Source organism: Astyanax mexicanus, chromosome 19 (assembly GCF_023375975.1).
Source record: "Astyanax mexicanus isolate ESR-SI-001 chromosome 19, AstMex3_surface, whole genome shotgun sequence".
NCBI classification, from domain to species: domain Eukaryota; kingdom Metazoa; phylum Chordata; class Actinopteri; order Characiformes; family Acestrorhamphidae; genus Astyanax; species Astyanax mexicanus.
The window spans coordinates 35,567,290-35,590,041 of record NC_064426.1 but is presented as its reverse complement, the minus strand read 5'-3'; the positions used below and the strand labels follow the sequence as shown (position 1 = coordinate 35,590,041).

The 22,752-nt window shown below is 39.2% G+C and overlaps 1 protein-coding gene across 1 annotated transcript in view; it reads left to right on the top strand.

Moving 5' to 3' along the window:
• The window catches only part of ngfra (nerve growth factor receptor a (TNFR superfamily, member 16)), a 74,625-nt gene that overhangs the window by 36,710 nt on the left and 15,163 nt on the right, over nt 1-22,752 (top strand). The window contains exons 4-5 of the mRNA XM_022664978.2: nt 15,921-16,146; nt 17,929-18,155. Of these exons, the coding sequence (XP_022520699.2) occupies nt 15,921-16,146; nt 17,929-18,155 (453 nt within the window). The remainder of the gene's footprint in view (nt 1-15,920; nt 16,147-17,928; nt 18,156-22,752) is intronic.

Here is a 22,752-nt window from a genome sequence, read left to right as displayed (position 1 = left end):
ATTCAGCATTGGTCATGCTGAACTTCAGCATGTAAAGCCACACTCCTCCTCTTTATCTAGTGATGGAGTGGGCTGAGGGGAGGGGTGTGGAAGTGGAAGTGATTTAACAGCAGATTGAGATGTAATTGAGAACTGTGATGAGAAATATGTGAGGAAGGAAAACCCAACAGCTCCAGCAGGTGTGTGGGCAGCAGTGAAGTTGTGTGAGAAACAGTTCATTTAGATCTTATTTAGATTATATTCTGAAAATAGAACAGGTGTAAGGTGGCCATCAAGGCCTAAAGAGGACCAAGAAGATACTGATAAACACTGTTAAGTGTCTGTTTTTGGTGTCTGTTGTTGATCATCCCCAAAAATAATATTTGAATCATTGTATTTGACAGTTTTTGTCTGTGTATTATAATTATATTCTTAATTTATATAGCTCTATATAAAAATAAGAGACCACTTAAAAATGCTGAGTTTCTTTGATTTTACCAAATTGAAAACCTCTGGAATATAATCAAGAGGAAGATGGATGATCACAAGCCATCAAACCAAGCTGAACTGCTTGAATTTTTGCACCAGGAGTAAAGGCATAAAGTTATCCAAAAGCAGTGTGTAAGACTGGTGGAGGAGAACATGCCAAGATGCATTAAAACTGTGATTAAAAACCAGGGTTATTGCACCAAATATTGATTTCTGAACTCCTAAAACTTTATTAATAAAAACTTGTTTTCTTTGCATTATTTAAGCTGCTGTGGAGATCTGCACAGGCGCAGTAGCCAGTAAAAACGTTTTGTGTATTTTTGAGCCAACTCGTGAGTTTTATTTGCAGATTTTACTAGTAATTTAAAATATGCTGTTCAAATGGCTAGTAGACCTTTAGTTAAGATCATTTTGGTCTTTCCCAATTCAAACAGAAGATGCTCCTTATTCTGTCCATGTGTAATTTGTCTTATACTTAATTTAATGGCTATAAACATATAAGAAAATATATATAAAAAAAAAAAAAACAATTTACAGTGTAGTTGCCAGTCCATCTATGTATATTAAGGCTGTAAAACATAAACTTATAAACTTATCAATTATGTTCGTGATAGTTGGCAAGTCAAATGAAGGCCTAACACACACACACACACAAACACACACGCCTGAGGGCGTCCAACATGAGAAGGACGTTCCTCCCAAAGAGCAGAACACTAATCCAATAACACGGCACATTACACGCCCCGTCCAGCCGTAGAAACACTGCTTCCTCTGTGCATAAGTGTGTGTGTGTGTGTGTGTGTCATGCTACATTTGGAATCGCCAGAATGTTGTTGAGTTAAAATCAAAATCAGGCAGAATTTTATTGAGTTAAAATCAGAATCAGCTCAAATTTTGTTGAGTTGAAATCAGAATCAGACAGAAATTTGTTGACTTGAAATCAGAATTAGCTCGAATTTTGAGTTGAAATCAGAATCACACAGAATTTTGTTGAGTTCAAATCAAAATCAGACAAAATTTTGTTGAGTTGAATCAGCCAGAAGGCTACAATTAATTTCAGATACAATCAGAATCTAGCACAATTACACTAAACTACAGTCGAATTCAGGGAGAATTCTGTTCATCTCTTGAATCAGACAGATTTGTGTCTAGCTAAAGTGAAACAGAATTTTTAACATTTTGAAAAAGAATTCTGAAAATCAGAATTTTGAAAATGTATAATTTGTATATGAGAGAAGTCTGTTAATCTACAATCAAAATGAAACAACTTTTGTTGAGATACGGTCGGAATTAAGCACAATTCTGTGGGGCAACAGTTGGAATCAGACAGAATTTTGTAGAGTTGCAATAGGTATTTGAACTCAAATTCGTACCTTTATTTCGGCTTAAACACCCTCCACCACACCCAAAAGGAGTCAAAACAACAGAAATCGGCCCAATGGGGCTCTAGTCGCTGTAGAGTTTACTTAAAGACTTTTTGAAAGGTTCTTTCTCACTTGAGGCAGAAACAGATCATTCAAAAAGACTTTAAGTAAACTGGCTGCGTTTTTATACCTGTCCCAGCTGGCTGCTTAATCAGTCCGGATGCCAACCAGCTGGAACAGGTAGGACTGTGCGTCTCGGCGTGGGGCGGACCCACGGCTCTCCCCGCCTCCTCACGCCACAGTATGGAAAATAATTGTATTAAACTACAATCAGAATTAAACTGATTTTTTTAGGTTTCAACTGGAATTGTGTTGAGCAAAAGTAGGAATTAAACCAAATTTTGTCTGCTGTCAGAATTGTATTGGACTACTATTGGAATTAGACAGTTTTGTTTAACTTGAATCAGTCTGAATCATATTGACTTGCATTAAATCAGACAGAATTTGGTTGTCTTGCAATATATTTTAGACACAATTTGGTTGAATTTTGTTGAGCTACAATTAGAAGTAGATCTAACTTTACAGTACGAATCTGACAGATTGACAGAATAAAAAAATTATCTATCTGACTACAGCCAGAATTCAGTGTATTTTTTTCATGCTATGATTTGGTTGAGAAAATGATGTCAGACTGCAGTCAGATTCAGAATTATATTAGTCTACAGTGGGGTGAGATGACTGTCAGGTTATCAGACAGTGTCCTTTAGACTACAGCCAGGTTTAGACTTAACTTTTTTAAATTGTATTTGGGATTAGTTAGAATTTTGTCAGTGACTGTAGTAGGCGTTTAGATGTTTGGCTTCAACAGGCGTTAGGTTTTGTGGTTTAGGTCTGAGAGGCAGAATCATTTGGACTGGATTTGGATGAAAGTTCTATAGGAGTCTAATCTGCTGCATACTGAATCATCCAGGGATTTATTGAAACTGAAGGGATATTTCTCATCCTCTTCAAGATACGCCTGCTCTTGTAGAGTATATGTCTCTGAAGAGAGCGCTCGGCGTGAGCAGGGCTGATAGCACAGCGAGCTTGAGGTTCTGATCTTCTTCTGGCTGTAAATCTCAGGCTTGGAAAGGAAAACTTCAGGGGTTTAGTGCTGACCGTTCCGGTACATCCCGGCATGCTCTGGCAACGGCCATGATCTGGACTATGATTGCACTTGGCTGTGCCACGTTGAAAGTGTTTGTGTGAGTGGTTGTGTGTGTGTGTGTAAGTGTGTGTGTGTGTGTGTGTGTGTGTGTGTGTGTGTGTGTTGGTGCACATATGGATACTTGAAGTGGAGATGTTAAGGGATATCTCTCAACAGATGAAGAGCATAAATCAGAGAGCCTCTAGAAGTGCAAGACAATTACTGAGGCTTAGTAAAGATCACACACACCCACACACACACACAAATATCCTTTCTCACTCTTCACTGCCAGCTGTTCATCAGCAAAAGGTTGCCAGCCAATATGTTACTGACCTTATAGAAGTAGAGCGCAGAGGAGTGTAGCAATAAGAGGAGAGAATAGATCAGAAAAGATGTGTGAAATTAAAGTGAAATTAAATAACAAGGAAGAAGAGAAGAGTAGCTAGGAAAAGTAAAGAGACAAATGGGAAAAAGATGAGGAGAGAAGAGATGAAAAGAAAACAAAACATGAGACAAGAAGAAGAAATGAGACAAAATAGAAGGGAAAAATACAAGACAAGATAAAAGAATAAAGGAAAAAAATAGAAAATAAGAGAAGAGATGAGACATTAAAAGAAACAAAAAGAGAAGAGAAAGGAGAAAAGAAGATAGGAGAAAAAAGAGAGAAAGGAGAGGAGAAATGCAAAGATAAGTGAAGTGAAGATAAAGGAAAAGAAGAGATGAGAAGAAAGGAGAAGATAAGTGAAGAAAAGATAAAAGCATAGATAAGTGAAGATACATGAGAAAATATGTGAGCAGAAAATTGAAAAGTAGTAAAGAAATGAGAAGAGAGTAGAACAAATAGAAGAGAGGAGAAGAGAATTAATAGAAAAGAGAAAATAAGAAAAGAAAAAATAAAGAAAGAGTTAATAAAGATTAGAAAAGAGAATTTAAGAATAGAAAAGAAGAGAAGATAAGACAAGAGAAAGAAGAAAGAGAAAAATATGAAATATGAAAAATAATGAAAGAAAACTAGAAGCATATAAAATAAAAAGGTGAATGTAAAGTGAAATAGAGAAGGAATTATGAAAAAAGACGGAAGAAAATAAAACAGAGAAAAAAGGAAATTAAATAACAAAAGAGAAGAGAAAAGAAGAGAATAGTGGCATGAAAAAGAAAAGAGAGGAGTGGGAAACAGATGAGGAGAAAAGAGATGAAAAAACTTGAGACAAAAAGAAGAAAAAAGACAAGAGAGGGGTAAAAAAGACAAGAAAAGACTGAAAAGAAAAGAGAAAATAAGAGAAGAGGTGAGACATTAAAAAAAAAGAAAAGAGAAAGGAAAAAGAAGAAAAGAGAGGAAAAAAGAAGAGGAATTCAAAGATAAGTGAAGTGAAGATAAAGGAAAAGAAGAGATGAGAAGAAAGGAGAAGAGAATGCAAAGAAAAAAGAGTAGAAGATAATATGAGAAAAGATAATGGAATAATGAGAAGGAAAAAAAGTAGTAAAGAAATGAGAAGGGAAGAAAGGGAAAGATATGAAGTATGAAAAATAATGAAAGGAAAAGAGAAGCATATAGAATAAAAAAAGAAGGAAGCAAATGTGAAAAGTGAAAATAGAGAGGACACAATGAAAAGAGACAAAAGAAAATAAAGAAGGACAGATCTGTTGAGAAGAAAGGGAAGGAAAGGACAAGAATGATTAGATATGGAGGAGAGAAAGAGAAAGGAAGGTTGGCAAAAAAGATTGATAATGATACATTAATAATGTAATTATTACTACAGGTCTACTACTCTTGCTGACATTTCTTAGTTGTCCCTAAATGCAATCAAATCTTCACAGCAATGTTCAAAAGGAGGATAAACTGTTTTTTATTATTACCAGGTGTCCCAGTACTTTTGTCCATATAGTGTTGCTTTTTATTTGGACCACTTTTTACTTTCACTGCAACCAGTCTGTTCAGTAACACCAACTTTGCACTAATTAAATGAAAAGGCTTTTAGTGAAAGCTCTTAAAGTGAAAAGTGGAGAGAAATATGCAAATGAGGGATCGCTGCATTGGGTGCGGGAGGGAGATTATCATTCTGGCCTGAATCAGTAAAGGACTCAGGCTGTTTGTAGGGCAGAGGGGCAAATTTTTTTTTAATTTTTTAAAGGAAACCTACTGCCTGATATGGGTCCTGTTCGTTATAGAGAGGGGGTGTGGCTAAAATGGAACATATATGGTATATTTAAACATAATGTATTTTTTGCACCATAAGGCGCAGCGGATTATAAGGTGCACACTATCAATGAACGTCTATTTTATGGTCTATTTTCATACATGAGGAGCACTGGATTATAAGGCACATTATGTGACACTAGTAAGGAACAGGGGTGTCACCAACTTTCCCCTTGAAAACTGTAATTCTTTAAAAAAAAACATTTTCATTAAACATTAAAATATCTGGTTAGCGAACTAAGTTAGCTGCGTATGCGATTCTAAGTTTGACTGATATGTAGGCAATAGATTTATGTTGTAATATAAAACATTAATTGAAGAAGAAAACTGGTGTTCTGTCGAATTGTGCTGCACTGTCAAACCGTGCTACCCTAGTGTATATTTAACTGTAAAAATACAAAAAAAACCTGTTTATTTGGGTGAATAAAGTGCTTTTGTTTATTTACAGTAAGCTTAGATTTCCAGATTTCCACCAAGGCTGGGTGCAGTCGCATTAGCATTAGCAGCTAACCGTGCTAGCTACAGGGCGATATTAGCTAGCGTTTCCTCCCACGTAGCTTGTTTTAACACGATAAAAGCACAGGCTACAGTCTGATATACTCACCTCTGAATGGCAAAAGAGCTACTGCTTAGTGCGGTTAGCCACTAATGCTAATGCTGATCCAGCAATGCTAGCCAAGGTTAGCAGCAGGCTACAGACCGATAATACTCACCTGTAAATGGTGCTGGAGACAATTTTTGGAAAAAAATTAAAGGATTTAAAGTGCACCTTTAAATCAATCTTTAAGTGCATTTATCATACTTTATTGCAAACAGTGGCACCATAGAGGACAATCGATCATTTTTTCACAACAAAAGAGCATCTGGGCACTTTAGCAAATGCTTTTATAACCATTTCTGTGCATGACTATGTGTGCAGCATGTGGTTTAGCATTGTCTTGTTGAAAAATGCATTATTGTCACTGAAAAAGAAGGAAAAATAAAGCACTTCCTGCTCTCAGAGCTTCAGCTCATCACTATAGAATCTCCCCCTTCTTATGTCCACTCCAACGTCCAGTACAAAGACGACTTGTGGCCCTGCTATATGGACAACACACACACACACACACACACACACTTATATAGCCCCTCACACACACGGCATACAGTTCCTCGCCTATCTGGACCGAAGACCACCCTCAACGTTAGCCGCATCGCAACATCAGCGATGACCTCACAACTGACCTTTACACTTGCTTTCATTCTTTCTGTTGCTTCACTCCCACTTGTTCCCACTCTCTCTCTTACTCTCTTTCTTCTCCATCTCTTTGAACTTCTCTCTCTCTTTCTCTTCCCTCGTTCTGTCTGGGATGCTGATCTACATGGCCTTTAGTGTGCAGCGCAGTGTGTAAATGATGAGCTCTGTCAAGAACACGACCACAAACGCAACCACACACACTCATGCACCCATGATGGTCATCAAACTAAATGGTCCTTCCACAGTGGTGGTCCTTTCACCCGCGTGATTCACACCCACACCAGTAAGCGTGTGGCGGTTATTTATTTCCCCTTCTTATTGTGTCCCAGTTGGTCGAAGCTTGTTTTTTTGTCCCTGTTTTGAGAATACAGTCATCGTGAAATCATTTCTCTTAACTTCACCCCACAACCACTATTCATCATGCCTGCTAAACAATAAAATTGCTATTTTACTTTTAAAGGGGACATATTATGCAAAACTCACTTTTTACCTCCATTTGTTTTTCCACTGGGGCTTGACTGCCCCTGTAAACACTCCAAGAGTTTGCTTCTATGAGCCGTTTGGATGGCTTCCCTATTGTAAAACCAGCAGACTTCATCTGAAGGAGGGATCTGTGGCAGTAGTCATGTGTTTTGTGCTTCTAACGAGGTTAAGCATGACTTAGCCCATTAACACAAGCTAACTCTAACATGTGGTAAACGCTCAGTGTAAACATGGTGTGGCCAGCAACAGCTTATTTGCATAAATGTGACAAAAATCTCAGTCTCTATATGCGTAAAGCCGGTAGGGACATAACCTGCTAAACAGAAAATTGCTATTTTACTTTTAAAGGGGACATATTATGCAAAACTCCCTTTTTATATGTTTTTGTGTTTCCACTTGGTTTCATGACTGCCCCTGTAAATAAAAAAAATATGAAATAAATAAATAAAATCCATCTATCTATTTTCTTTGAGTCAGTTGAAAGATTTTGAAAGAGTCAGGAATTATATGCTTCTACGAGGCATTTTTGGATAGCTTCCTTATTTTAAAGCCAGCAGACTTTGTCTGAAGGAGGGATCTGTGGCAGCAGTCATGTGTTTTGTGCTTCTATCGGGTTAAGCATGAACTAGCTCATTAGCACAAGCTAACCCTATCGTGTGGTAAATGCTTAGCGTAAACATGGCGTGACCAGCAACAGCTTATTTACATAAAAGTGACATTGGGCAAGTATCTCGGTCTCTAGATGTGCAAAGCTGGTAAAGATGAACCCAAAACAGTTGGAGCTGTAATTGCTGCAAAAGGTGGCTCTACTAGGTCCTTTTTTTCTTAGATTTTTATTGGATTAAAATTTTGTAAATCATGTGGTCTAGAACTTAAAGTCTTGATAAAACACATTTAAGTTTGTGGTTGTGAGGCGACAAAATATGAAAAAGTTCAAGGGGTATGTAAACTTTACTTTACTTATAGGAGAAAAACTTTTCATACGTTCATACGCTGGTAAAAAAGGCAAATCTGAACCTCGTCAGAATCATTGCAGGCTGTAAGCGGTGGACTGTAGGTTGTTACACTATCCTGGATGAAAGTGGAATTTACAGAAGCACTAGGGGAAGGAATGGAACCCAGTGGAAGCCAGATAGATAGAAATCTCATTGCCCAAAGCTGCTCGTCTGTAGAAGCATCCTGCTTTCCATCTGTTTATATGAGCCAGACATACTGTATATAGACATGAACATATTCATGAGCTCGTTGGGGTGATGGCGTGGCATGAGACGGCACGGCACTGGGAAAGGAATTGAGAAGGAGTGGATGAGATGGCAGAAGATCCAGATCCAGAAAGAGAACCAGAGAGAGAGAGAGAAAGCGTGAGAGAGAGAAAGAGAGAGAGAGAGAGAGAGAGAGAGGCACAGATAGAGAGACATTGAGAGACACTGAGAGAGAGAGATGTGCTGAGTTGTTCTCTTGGCAGGGTCGATGCAGCTGCTGAAGTTTCTCTCCGAGCCTCAGATTTCAATCTGTGACCTCTATCAGCAGCTATTACTGCAGCATGCACACACACACACACACACACACACACACACAGAGAGAGAGAGAGAGAGAGAGAGAGAGAGGAGGTTTCTTATGTATAAAGTTTCAGGTTAGCTTTTTGAATGGTTTTGAACCTCCGACAGAGATAAGAACTGTGTTGCTGTTAAGCTCACACCGTTCCAGTGTGTGTGTGTGTGTGTGTTTTTCGGAGTTGGTGAGAACTCTTTAACAGCTCCCACTATCAGTCAGCATGCTGTTTCTAAGCCAAAATGAGTTATTTTAGCCAAGACACTTTTCTTTCAACTCTTTTCAACCTTTAAGCAGAAGCAGCTGTTTCAGTTTGAAAGTAGGAGAACTTATTTGTTTCGTATAGACATTTTTTACTTTTTTTTATCACTTGCACAAGTACGTTTCCTATGGTGGGATTTACTCTGGATGCCTAAAGTTAAAACAAAAGTACACCCATAAAAATGCCTGGGGGAATGACTACACACTGACAGTTGGCAAAATGATGAGTTTCTTTGATTTTACCAAATTGAAAACCTCTGGAATATAATCAAGAGGAAGATGGATGCTCACAAACCATCAAATCAAGCTGAACTGCTTAATTTTTTGCAGCAGGAGTGATTAGCATAAAGTTATCCAAAAGCAGTGTGTAAGACTGGTGGAGGAGAGCATGATGCCAAGATGCATAAAAACTGTGATTAAAACCAGGGTTATTCCACCAAATATTGATTTCTGAACTCTTAAAACTTTATGAATATGAACTTGTTGTTTTCTTTACACTATCTGAGGTCGGAAAGCTCTGTGTCTTTTTTGTTATTTCAGCCATTTCTCATTTTCTGTTAATAAATGCACTAAATGACAATATTTCTATTTGGAATTTGGGAGAAATGTTGTCTATAGTTTATAGAATAAAACACAATTCTCATTTTACTCAAATATATACCTATAAATAGCAATTTTCCGGAGCTGCAAATGTTAAAGATAAAGCTGAGAGTTGTGCTTCAATTAAAACAACATAAAGAAACAACAGAAAAAGATACAGCCGATAGAAATCCACAGGGGAATGACTAAACACTGATGGTGAACAAGATGCCAATGGCAAGTACGCACATTGATGCATTGATAGATACATAGATGGTGCCAATGGACAAGATAAAGTGAGTTGAGGTTTGTAGCTATAGCTCATGCCCTCAGAGAATGACTTGGGAATGCCCATACTTGTGGAGTTTATTAACATTAGAATTTAAATTAAAAATTGGGAATATGGATGTTTTAGTTTTAATAGACCTTCAAACACATTGATATAAGAGGCTTGCAGTATATTTATTAGGTTTTTCATTGGGTTTTTAGTCAGGATTTCATTGGGGAGGAAAAAAAAGTATTTTGTATGGAGTAATTCTTTTTTTAGTGTGGGATCCAGCCAAGCGTCCACACATCCAACAAAAAAATAATAAAATAAAATAAAATCTGCATGTTTATATGAACTGGCTGCTTTTTTTAAACTGTTCTGGATTAAAAGCAGAGTAAAACAAATCGCCATAAATCTATGTTTAATGTAGGAGGAGGCCTCAAGCACATATTCCACTAGTCAGTGCAGCTTCTAAGAGACGATGCTACTTCCTGTTTCATGACTTTTGGCATGTCAGTGTATTAACTGACTGAACACAGTTATATATTTTAGTTTAACAGTCTCTCTGTTAGAAGCAGACAGTGGGGATGATCTACGTGTGTGTGTGTGTGTGTGTGTGGAAGTCTGTATGTGTCAGTGTGTGTGTGTGTGTGTGTGTGTGTGTGTGTTCATATTAAATGCCTGCTGCAGTGTAATTACTGCAGCTAATCAGAACACTTAACAGCAGCGTTTCTGTTCATTTACTCCTTCACCCGCTCCCCCCATCCTCCACTCCTCCGTCAGTACACTCTCTTATCACATTCACACACACACACTACTCAGAGAGGCTCTGTATGTGTGTGTATGTGTGTGTGTGTGTGTGTGTGCGCGCAGCCAGGCAGCGAATGCATTCTGCCAGATAAAGAGCGCATTATAAGGCCTATGGCACTTCACATCAGATAGGCACTCAAACCCCTCCCTGTAAAAGAAGCGGCAATAAAGCCGTGAATATAAAGGCCCCTCATTAAAGGGGGGCACCCAGCCGAGGGTTAACAAGCGCTTAAAACGCTTGGCAACAAACCCTGAAAATGTCTCCTTGAGAACGGAATAGAGGAACTAAAAGAAAATCATGAAAAAAAAAAACGATTCTCCTCTCGTCGCCCTCGGAGCGACTCTGTGGCTAAGCCAGTCTGGCCCGGCCTTTAAAATAAAAAGCCCAGGAGCTGATTTACCCTGCTTTTAATCCAGCGCTGTTTAAAGAAAGCAGCCAGTTTAAATCAACATGCAGATTTTACTAGATTTTTTTTTTTTGGATGTGAGGACGCTTGGCTGGATCCCACAATAAATAAATAACTCCATAAAAGAATGCTTATTTTCCTCCCCAAAGAAATCCTGACTAAAACCCAATGAACTTCCCAATAAATATAGTGTAAGCCTCTCATATCAATGTCTTTAAAGGTCTATTAAAGGTCTCCTTCTGCTAAAATATAATACTATAGGTCTATCTGAGTTGAATATGCATGCTGCACATGAAACTGTTCTACAACCCCCTGTTCTGCACTAGCTAAGAAAAGAAAATGTTCAAAACGAGTCGATCAGGAAAAGCACCATGTGTTCATCAACTCATGAGTTTATGGCCTCGCCCAACCTTGCCTCAGGACAGCTTACAGACAGAGCTAAAGCCAGGCTGCCGCAGAGCCGACATTGTCAGCTAGCTAAAGAGCTTACAGCTTCTGTTAACACCAGTTAGTTAACATTAGCCATCTTGTGTAAGTAACTATAGGTTTAAAACGGATCTCCGGTGGATTCCACTGCAGTTCTCTGCTGCAGTGCTGTTAGCCAATCAGAGGCGATGTGTTTGCATGCATGAATATTCATTAGCAAGAGTTTTTTTTCACAAAAAAAAAAAAAAGCTCACTTGGCATTCATTCATACTAGAGACCACAACTAGACAATTTAAAATGAATGAAAAAACGCATTTAAAACAAAAGTAAAAAGAAAAAGGACAGAGAGTGGAGAAAGAGAGAGACAGAGACAGAAAAAGCAGAAGACAGAGAAAGGGCGAGACAGAAAAAAGAAAGAGGAAGAGAGGGGGACAGAGGAAGAAAGAAAGAAAGAGAGAGATAGCGAGAGAAACAGACATAAAAAGAGAGAGAGAGACAGATAGAGAGAAATAGAGACAGAGAGTGAAAAAGAGAGGGACAGAAGAGGGGGGGTAGAGACAGAAAAAAGAGACAGAAAAAGAGAGAGTGAAAGACAGAGAGAGAATAAAGAGAGAGACAGAGGCTATGTTCACATTACTAAAGGCTAAAGGCTTAATGTGGCTCAGATCCGATTCTTTCACGACTGTGTGAACGTGCCAAATTAGTTTTTTTTTTTTTTTCACTCTCATATGTGGTCCTACATCGGATACATATTCTATCCTCGGACATGCGACATGAGTGTGAACGGTCAAATCGGAATTCGTGCATCTTTTTGCTTGTACACATTAGCATTAACGCTACGTGCTTCTCTCTCGTACCCTCACTGCATCTCTTGATGCAGCTGTGCAGCTATAGCTGCAAAAACAGCAAAAGCAAACCACCTGACCTTTTCTCACCTCCTCGACCTGAGCATGAACTTCAGACCAGCTGTTTACTGTTTTTTCTATCCACTCCAGCAAAAGATGCTCCACATATGAGCTGCTAACTCATTCATTTCCCTTTGTAAATCTACGAGTCCTCTCTCAAATATGAGTTTTTTTTGTTTTTGGTGAACAAGAAGGCGATGTTTATACAGGTATCAGTGTGCGCATGTGAGGCAGCGTTTCAGGGACAGATTCACACGTTTACACATTACACACAGATACAGATCACTTACATTTGTGAATGTGAACCGTCAAGATAGACAAAAAATCAGATTTGAGCTAATGTGGCTTGTAATGTGAACGGAGAGAGAGAGAGAGAGAGAGAGAGAGAAAGAGAGAGAGAGTGAGAGAGAGAGAGAGTGGTAAATAGGTAAAGTAGGTGGGTCAGTGGGAGGCAGTGGCAGAGACTGGTAGAGTGAGAGATAAAGAGAGACAGGATGTGGCTTGCTGACAGATCGGTGGCTCTTGGGTCGATACGCCTTGACTTAAGATGGCCGACATGTTGAGCGGTTTTCTAGAGATAAGGGAACTGCTGTGTGTGTGTCTGACTTTGGCTCCTGGCTGTGGAAAGCCATTTATCACCTCTCACCTGTGAAAAAAGATTTACTGTACACTCTGAAACTTCAGGAATCTTAGCATTGTGTGTGTGTGTGTGTGTGTGTGTGTGTGTGTGCGTGCATCTTCTGGGGTCTTGGTAAAGCCACGGTAGGCCATGTAGCCTTTCACTATCACGACCAAACATGATTGGCTCCAGAAGTTTAATGAGTTTAACAAGAATAAAAACACATTTTATTTGTATAGCGCTTGACAAAATTCTCAAAGATAATAAGGGAAACAGTCGTTAACATAACATAAAAATAAGAATATACACTGTAAACCAATATGTTGTTTGAACTCAAATGATTTAAGTCTGTTTTACATAAAATTGGATATTTCTAAACATTACTCAACTATTGTTGACATTTGTGGGCTCATATACTGTACTATTTAAACTGAGATCTTTGAGTTGAAGCAACTTATAATAATGAGTTTAGTCTGTTGCCATTAGCAGCTTCTTTTACATTGGCTTCTGCCACAATCTATTTGCATACTGGGTGTGTCCAACAGTTTCTGACAGAAACTCACCATCAGTGTGTAGTGATTCCCCCTGGGCTACCTTAGAAATAAATCAACTTCCCCTTTAGTTGTAATACCTTGATGTTTTAATTTATGCTGACTTAAGCTTACTTAAAAAATTTGAGCAAATCAGCTGCCTTAAAAAAGTTAAGTAAACTCAACTTATCATCTTCCCCTATAGTTGTAATAACGTGATGTTCTAAGTTATGCTAACTTAAGTTTTTATTACCCATTACTTAACTTTTTTAAGGCAACTGGTTTCCTCACATTTTTTAAGTAAATTCAACTTATCCGGTCTTACAGTGTAGGCAGTTTTACCAATGACAATTGGTAAAAAAAAAATAATAATAAAAAAAAACACAAAAATAGTTTCTACATTACATTACATTATTAGTTAAAAGCAGATCTGAAGAGGTGAGTTTTGAGAAGGGAGTTAAATGCAGACGAATCTGAACAGTCTCAAATGGGTTTGGGGGGAGAGTTCCAAAGAGATGGGTGGGTAGATGGCGCTCTCTCCCCACATCACTCTTAAGGTGATGTCCACAGCACAGGGCATCTGTGAGCTGATGCATCAGAACCGAGTCGCTGTGCTTTCCTCCGAGTGCACTGGTATGCTACTCGGCAATGCTGCATCAGCAGCAGCTCGAAAAGAAGCGGTGGCTGACTTCACATGTATCGGAGGATACGTGTTAGTCTTTGCCCTCCTGGTGTGTTGGGGCATCACTAGTGAGTGGGTTGGGTAATTGGCCGTGTAAATTGGGGAGAAAATGGGAAAGAACAGTTTCCAGAACTTTCCTATGAGAATCATAAATGCAAGAAAATACTGTATCCTTATAAAAACCTGCAGATTGAGTAGATCTATACTCATTCCAGATATTCCTCAAAGCATAGAATACTAATGTACTGAGGAGATGGATGGTGGTGACCCCTGTCTGAATCATTATGCATTAAATCAATAATGATAGGAAGAGTGATTGATAGACTACAGCACCAGACACTCATCTGTGTAAAATCATTTGTGATGACTGATGACTGAATGTGTGATGATTCATGATGACTTCATTTACAAGAAAAGCTGACTTTACAGAGATTCCTGGGAAAATGTACAGGCTATTGTTTTTTTTTTATTAATCATGGGATTTCCCAAACATCTGGTCAGAGAAATGAGAAATTAGAAAATGGATTAAAATGTGTGCTGGAAGTATTAGTGAGATCCTGTTGAGAAGAGTTGATCTAATAAACCAGTGATTCCTTTTTTCTTTTTTTTTTTATGAATGACGGCATCCGAAAATGTATTTTATTCTCTATCTAGGGATGCATCAAAATGTGCCAATTGATCAATTTTATCTTCTAAATAAAGTCCTATTATATTTTTAATGCAATATTTTTCTACATTGAATGTATCACTAAAAATATCTATTGAACACTTATATCTAAATTTCCCTGCTACTTGCAATTTAATTGTTATCAAAAACATCATTGTCTGTAATGATTCACTTTTTTTCACTTATTAGCGAACAGATGCAGCATGTTCATGCATCCCTAATTTTACCACTTATCAGCAACACCATAGCAACCACCTATGAGACTGCTCAGCCACACCGTAACAACCTCTAAGCAAACCATAGCAACCATCCATGTTGATGCATCGCTAATTTTACCACTTATCAGCAACACCATAGCAACCACCTATGAGACTGCCCAGCAAGACCGTAACAACCTCTAAGCAAACCATAGCAATCATCCATGTTGATGCATCCCTAATTTTACCACTTATCAGCAACACCGTAGCAACCACCTATGAGACTGCCCAGCAAGGCCGTAACAACCTCTAAGCAAACCATAGCAACCGTCCATGTTGATGCATCGCTAATTTTACCACTTATCAGCAACACCATAGCAACCACCTATGAGACTGCCCAGCAACACCGTAACAACCTCTAAGCAAACCATAGCAACCATCCACGTTGGTGCATCCCTAATTTTACCACTTATCAGCAACACCATAGCAACCATCTATGAGACTGTCCAGCAACACCGTAACAACCTCTAAACAAACCATAGCAATCATCCATGTTGATGCATCCCTAATTTATTTACCACTTATCAGCAACACCATAGCAACCACCTATGAGATTGCCCAGCAACACCGTAACAACCTCTAAGCAAACCACAGCAACCATCCATGTTGATGCGTCCATAATTTTACCACTTATTAGCAACACCATAGCAACCACCTATGAGACTGCCCAGCAACACCGTAACAACGTCTAAGCAAACCATAGCAACCATTCATCCTGCAAAGCTTCAAATATGCTCATTATACTGTATGTGAATTGTCATGTTTCGGCCTATATCATGGATTTTTACAAGTTACCACCATTACAACACCATATCAACCACCTGAGATGCCATAGCACCTGTTATGTATCAATACCCTGTAAACCACTAAGCAAAGTAGAGTTTCGAACCTGCTGTTAAAGAGGGGAACCGACTCTATACTAATGTCTAATGATTTCCTGCCTGTAGGTGTAATGGGAACGTGTTCAAATACTTTTCAGTAACACAAATATTACCTTCCTTTTCTCTGTTTTTCCTCAATCAGATCCATCAGCCCCCACTCCGACTCCCACCACTGCTCAGGACCCCTCATCTTCCTCCTGGGATGAGGACGGTGGGCTGCAGAGAGGCCCAGATGAAGAGACCACCACAGCCAAGCCCAGCTCACCCCACTTCATCGGCAGCGGCTTCGACGTGAACCTCATCCCCATCTACTGCTCCATACTGCCCCCTGTACTGGTGGGCCTGCTGGCCTACATCGTCTACAAAAGGTTTGTGTCGAGTGTAGGCTTATCATTACCAAAGTCTTAAATTGAGGGACACCTTAAAGAATTTAAATACAGAAGGTACAGTGCCTTGCAAAAGTATTCAGCCTCCTTGAACTTTTCAACCTTTTGCCACATTTCAGGCTTCAAACATGAAGTTGATATAAAATTGTAATTTTTTTGTGAAGAATCAACATCAAGTGGGACACAATCGTGAAGTGGAACGAAATTTATTGGATATTTTAATCAGATAAAACCAATACTAACTTGTACTCAAATAACAAACAGTAATATCAGATTATAGTAGAAGGTACGGAAAGGAAAAGGGCTCATGATCTGAAGCATACAGCATGCTATGTCATCTGTTAAACATGGTGGAGGAAGTGTTACTGTAAGTGGAATGTACATATACAGTGGTGCTTGAAAGTTTGTGAACCCTTTAGATTTTTTTTTCTGCATAGATATGACCTAAAACATCATCAAATTTAAACACAAGTCCTAAAAGTATATAAAAAAATCTAAAAAAATATATACTTTTTTTTTTTTAATTGATGAAAATCCGATATTACATATTTGTGAGTGGCAAAAGTATGTGAACCTCTAGGATTAGAAGCTAGTTTAAGGGTGAAACTAGATTCAGATGTTTATTTTTTTAATCAATGGGATGACAATCTTTATTCAAAGATCAGATCACGAGGACCACGGAGTAACTTCTAAGCAACTGAAGGCCCTCTCTCTCTCACATTGGCTAATGTTAATGAGGGTGGTAGTATCATGGTATTGGCCTGTGTTGCTGGATCTGGATTCAATCAGTGGAACGACAATCTGTTGTTAGTGTGCAGAACCCTGTTTTACTGGGCTTGAACAGTCAAGAGTAGCTGACTAGCATTAGCGAGGTTAGCTAATTTGGGCTAAAACCTTAACACTCCTTTGATATTAGTGATGTACCCCTCTATGCCGTTGCGGTATCCTTTTAACAAAACTGCTCTTGGTAATAAACATCCCTCTTCAGCCCATTTTTCTATATCATTCATGGTAAAACATGGTAATAGCTAAAGATTGTTGAGTGTGGATTTCGTCTACTTCCTCCCATCACAGCCACACTTTCAATTAAAAATGGCGGCCGTGTGAAAAGAGCTCATTGGCTGCTGCTTCTCACCAGTGTGTGGATGAGTGCTGAGTGTGAATGTTTGTGTGTAAAATGTGTAAATTGTAAAGCGTCCCTGGATTTCTAGAAAGGTGCTATATAGGTGTAACTTCATTCATTTTAACTTGAAGACAAATATGTAAAGTGTCTGATTGGCCAGCAGAGGTTTCTGGGGTGAATGATGATTCCAACGTCTCACAATATTATTATTATTATTTTTTTTTTTTTCGAACCAGTTGGTTCGTTTGATTTAATCAACAAAAATCTTCAATTTTGCCACTACTATTTTTTTCTTTATGATCCCACTGCAAACAAAGATGACGACTGCACTCTCTGGCTGTGGAACTGCCTAGATACTGTAGATGAAAGGCAATTTGTTCAAATAAGCAGCATCCTACTTCCAATGATCCAATTATCCAATGATGTGCCCTCTTTCAATGTTTATCAACTGAGGAAAAAGTTTTTGAGTGCATCATAGAGGCATGTCTAGCTGTCAGTGATCTCTCACCAAGAGGAACACTACCCAAAAGTAGCCTCTGAGAGCTTTTTTACAGAGCAATGATGGGGAACGGATTATTTCTTCATTATTTCAATATTTCTTCTCTCTCTCTTTTTTTCTTTTCTTTGCGTGTGTTTCTTAGGTGGAACAGCTGCAAACAGAATAAGCAGGCGGCCAACAACCGCGCAGCCACGGCCAATCAGACGCCTTCTCCAGAGGGAGAGAAACTCCACAGCGACAGCGGCATCTCAGTGGACAGCCAGAGCCTTCAGGAGCAGCAGCAACAGCAACAACAGCAGCAGCAACAGCAGCAGCAGCAGCAGCAACAGCAGCAGACTCATACACAGCTTCACGTACCTGAACAGATCGGTAAGGCTAGATTTGGCTTGCAGGCTGCATTAGCTTTCTTGGTTTTACCTCCATCATACTTTATTTACCGTATTTTTCCCCACTATAAGGTGCACTTAAAATTCTTTCATTTTTACAAAAGATTTTGCCTTATAATCTGCTGCGTCTTGTGTATGAATTCTACCAGTCATGATGTAGGGAGCAGTAAAGCCACTTTACTGAAGTACAGCTTTACACAGGAGTTTCGGTTTAGTTCTCCAGCACCGAGGCTAGAGCAGTATTAGCATTAGCCGCTAACCAGCACTCGCTTGATTTGAAATCATTTTTTATTTTTTTTAATTACAGTTTTGTTTACTTAGGTGCCTTCAGCGGCGAGACCTGCTTGAATTAGAAGTAAAACATAAGGCGACACCCCTGTTCCTTACTAATGTCGCTTAAAATCCACCTTATAATCCAGTGCGCCTTTAATTTTCCTAAAAGATTTTGCCTTATAATCTGGTGCGTCTTGTGTATGAATTCTACCAGTCATGATGTAAGGAGCAGTAAAGCCACTCTGCTGAAGTACAGCTTTATACAGGAGTTTCGGTTTAGTTCTCCAGCACCGAGGCTAGAGCAGTATTAGCATTAGCCGCTAACCAACACTCGCTTGATTTGAAATTATTTTTTAAATATTTTTTTTTTTATTACAGTTTTGTTTACTTAGGTGCCTTCAGCGGCGAGACCTGCTTGAATTTGAATTAAAACATGGCGACACCAGTGTTCTTTACTAGTGTCGCTTAAAATCCACGAGTCAAGTCTGTGATTCCTTTTCCTTTGACTTCCATTACTTCCAAACTTAATTAGCTGATGATTCAGCTTTCTAGGAATTCCTTACTTTCATTCAGCATTCCATTACGGCCGCTATTTTGGACATTACAGTTTTTTGCATGACAGTAACGGAATACTGAATGACAGTAAGGAATTCCTAGAAAGCAGCATCTTCAGCTCACCATTATAAACTCCAGAGCAACACACTGCTCCTGATCTCTACTGTCATTCCTCCTCTCTTTCCTGCTCTGAGCTTTATCACTCTCCTCTTCATCCTTCAGCTCCTTCACAGCTCATCTCTTCTTATCCAGTGGAATCTTCATTAAAGCCATCTGTGTGCCCTGTGCTCTCAGTATGCTGTGAGAGGCTACATGTGTACAGAGCTGTCTCAGGCATTCACCCAGAGATAAAGGAAAGCCACAAACGTCAGGAACACTCACTCCCTCTCACAAACACACACACACACACTCTCTTACACACACACACACACACACACGTAGGTGCAAGCCACGTGAACGCTCATATGTTCCACAGAAATAGAAGAAGAGTACTTAGCTGACTCAGAACTTGATGATAATATTTAAAGAGTAAATGCAACAGTGATGTGACGTGGTCTTGCATGCAGATCACCCACAGAGTAGACACACTGATACACACACACACACACACACACACGCACACACAATAGCAAGAGATAGAGATAGAGATAGAGCGAGCGACGGATGCAGAAACAGTGCGAGTGTGTTGATAGCACCTATCAGAGCAGAGAGGGACATTTCAAGCATCACTCTGTGGCACTAAACCCTGTAAACCTCTCTTTCTACAGCAGCTTATTGAGTGCAAGATTCCAGTGAGAATAGGATGGTTCCTGTTTTTAGTAATAATTTAATTAAAAAATTAATTCAAATTAATACTGGAGCCAACCAGACTATGAAGAAACACATAAGAAATCATGTAGTAATTTAAAAGTGTCAAACAAACCAAAATATTCCAGGAAAGAAGCTTTTAGGTGCTCTTATCTGGGATGTTGTTAACTTGGTTAACTTGGTCTATAAACTACGGACAATATTTCTCCCAAATTACAAATAAAAATATAGTCATTTAGAGCATTTATTTGCAGAAAATGTGAAATTGCTAAATGACATTAAGGAATTCCTAGAAAGCAGAATCATCAGCTGAGTTATTTTGGTTGACTCCTTTTGTTTTCCAAGGCTGGTAACTCCGATAAACTTATCCTGTGCAACAGAAGTAACTCTTAGTCTTCCTTTCCTAAGGCAGAGCTTTTAGACCTCAAATAATGCAAAGAAAACAAGTTCATATTCATAAAGTTTTAAGAGTTCAGAAATCAATATTTGCTAAAATAACCCTGGTTTTTAATCAGGGTTATTTTTGGTTTTCATGCATCTTGGCATGTTCTTCTCCACCAGTCTTACACACTGCTTTTGGATAACTTTATGCCTTTACTCCTGGTGCAAAAATTCAAGTAGTTCAGTTTGGTTTGATGGCTTGTGATCATCCATCTTCCTCTTGATTATATTCCAGAGGTTTTCAATTTGGTAAAATCAAAGAAACTCATCATTTTAGTGGTCTCTTATTTTTTTCCAGAGCTGTATGTTATTACTATTTGAACGACGCAGGCTGTTGGTGGGGATTAAGATAGCAATGTTGAGTGTGCATGTGTGTCTTAGTAAGTGTGAGAAAGTGTGTGTGTGTGTGTGTGTGTGAAGTGCTGGCCTATATGAAGCACTCTGGATAAAAGCACCTGATTAATGAATAAATGAAAGACAGCCGATACACATTTACTTAAATGTAAATGCCTGCCCGGGCCCACGGGGTCTAAATAGACAGAAGCTCATTAAAGCCTCCATAGCATCAGCACACACACACACACAGATGAAGACATATACAATACAGACAGTGTATGAGGAGTGTTTGGCAGACTTGTCTTCTCTCAGTCTCGCTCTTTATCCTTATCTGAATAGAGGTGCACTTCATCTAGCGCTGACAGTGCTGTGAAAGGATGGAGCTGTGCAGACCGAGGGGTGTTTACAAGACAGATGAGCAGCAAAGGGAGGGATTGTATATCATGTTCAAACTTTTCAGAGCTACAGTATTAACAGCAGTGGACAGAAGCTGACTTTATCATCATAGGCATGGGGAATAGCAGAGACACAATGATAGTGCACTACCTCCAGATTATTTTTTTGCAATGTATGATGCTCCAATGTGGCATGACTTTTGCCATGTTTCTTGGAAGCTTAAAGGAAAACTCAGGTGTGAAATGGACTTGAGATGTAATGTAACGTGATAAAGAGTATGAACTCTTGTCTAAAAGCCCATATCTGTTCTCTCACCGCATTCAGAAATACAGAACTTTTAGTTGATGCTCCCAACAGCCTTACAATGCTAATAATAGGGGCATAGCATTGTCCATGAAAATAAATTGCTATTTTTACACCATTAACAACAAGCTCAAAGTAGCTCCACACTTAATTGGTAAAAAGACATTTAAAACGAGGCAGTGAGAACTTTGAAAAAGCACAGAGTTTATTAAAAAGACTGTTTATAGATACAGTACTCCGAGATAGTTCTCCAGGCATTACTGTCGCGGAAATTAAGTCATGATAATTTAACTTAAAAGTATGATCGAATAGATAGGATGGGGAAACAGATTGCAAAATGAATTCAGTGGAAATGCATAAATATTATGTAGTTTTTTTTTTTTTGCAACAGCTGGAACTCATGCATTTCCCCTTTTTTAATAAACTATCTATGCTCTTTCAAAGTTCTCTATGGCTCGTTTTAAATGTCAAGCCACTCGTAATTCTACCAATAAAGTGTGGAGCTACTGTAAGCGTGTTGATGGTGTAAAAATAGCTTTGCTTCCCAAGACTTTGCTTGCGAAGTATAGTATGGGAATTGACCTGTGCCTCTTGTGCCAACACCCCGGTTGCTGAGTATAATATGGGCATCAACCAGTGCCAGTTGTGCCAACACCCCAGTTGCCGAGTATAATACAGCAATTGGCCTGAGCTGCAGGTGCCAAAACCCCAGCTGCCAAGTATAATATAGGAATTGACCCACGCCACTTTTGACAACTCTCCTAGTTTCAGAATATAAACCACATTGGACCCAATTCCAATGGCCACTGCTGCCAAACATCGGCTAAACTTGGGCTGATTCTTCATGCTGAGATTCATCTGGCACCCTGTGTCTCCTGTTCTAACTCCCCAGTTGCTGAGTATATTATGGGTATCAACCAGCGCCACTTGTGCAAACTCCCCGGTTGCCGAGTATAATACAGCAGTTGGCCTGAGCTGCATGTGCCAAACCCCCAGTTGCCAAGTATAGTATGGGAATTGACCCATGCCTCTTGTGCCAACACCCCAGTTGCTAAGTATAATATGGGAATTAACCAGTGCCACTTGTGCCAACAGCCAGGTTGCTAAGCATAACAAAGCAACTGGCCTGAGCTGGATGTGCCAACACCCCGGTTGCTGAGTATAACATGGGTATCAACCATTGTCACTTGTGCAAACACCCCGGTTACCAAGTATAATACAGCAATTGGCCTGTGTTGCACGTGCCAAAACCCCAACTGCCAGGTATAATATGGGAATAGACCAATGCCTATTGTGCCAATATATCGGTTGCCGAGTATAATACAGCAGTTGGCCTGAGCTGCCTGTGCTAACACCTCGGTAACTGAGTATAATATGGGTATTAACCAGCACCACTTGTGCAAACACCCCAATACAGGAATTGACCCGCACCACTTTTGACAACTCTCCTAGTTTTAGAATATAAACCA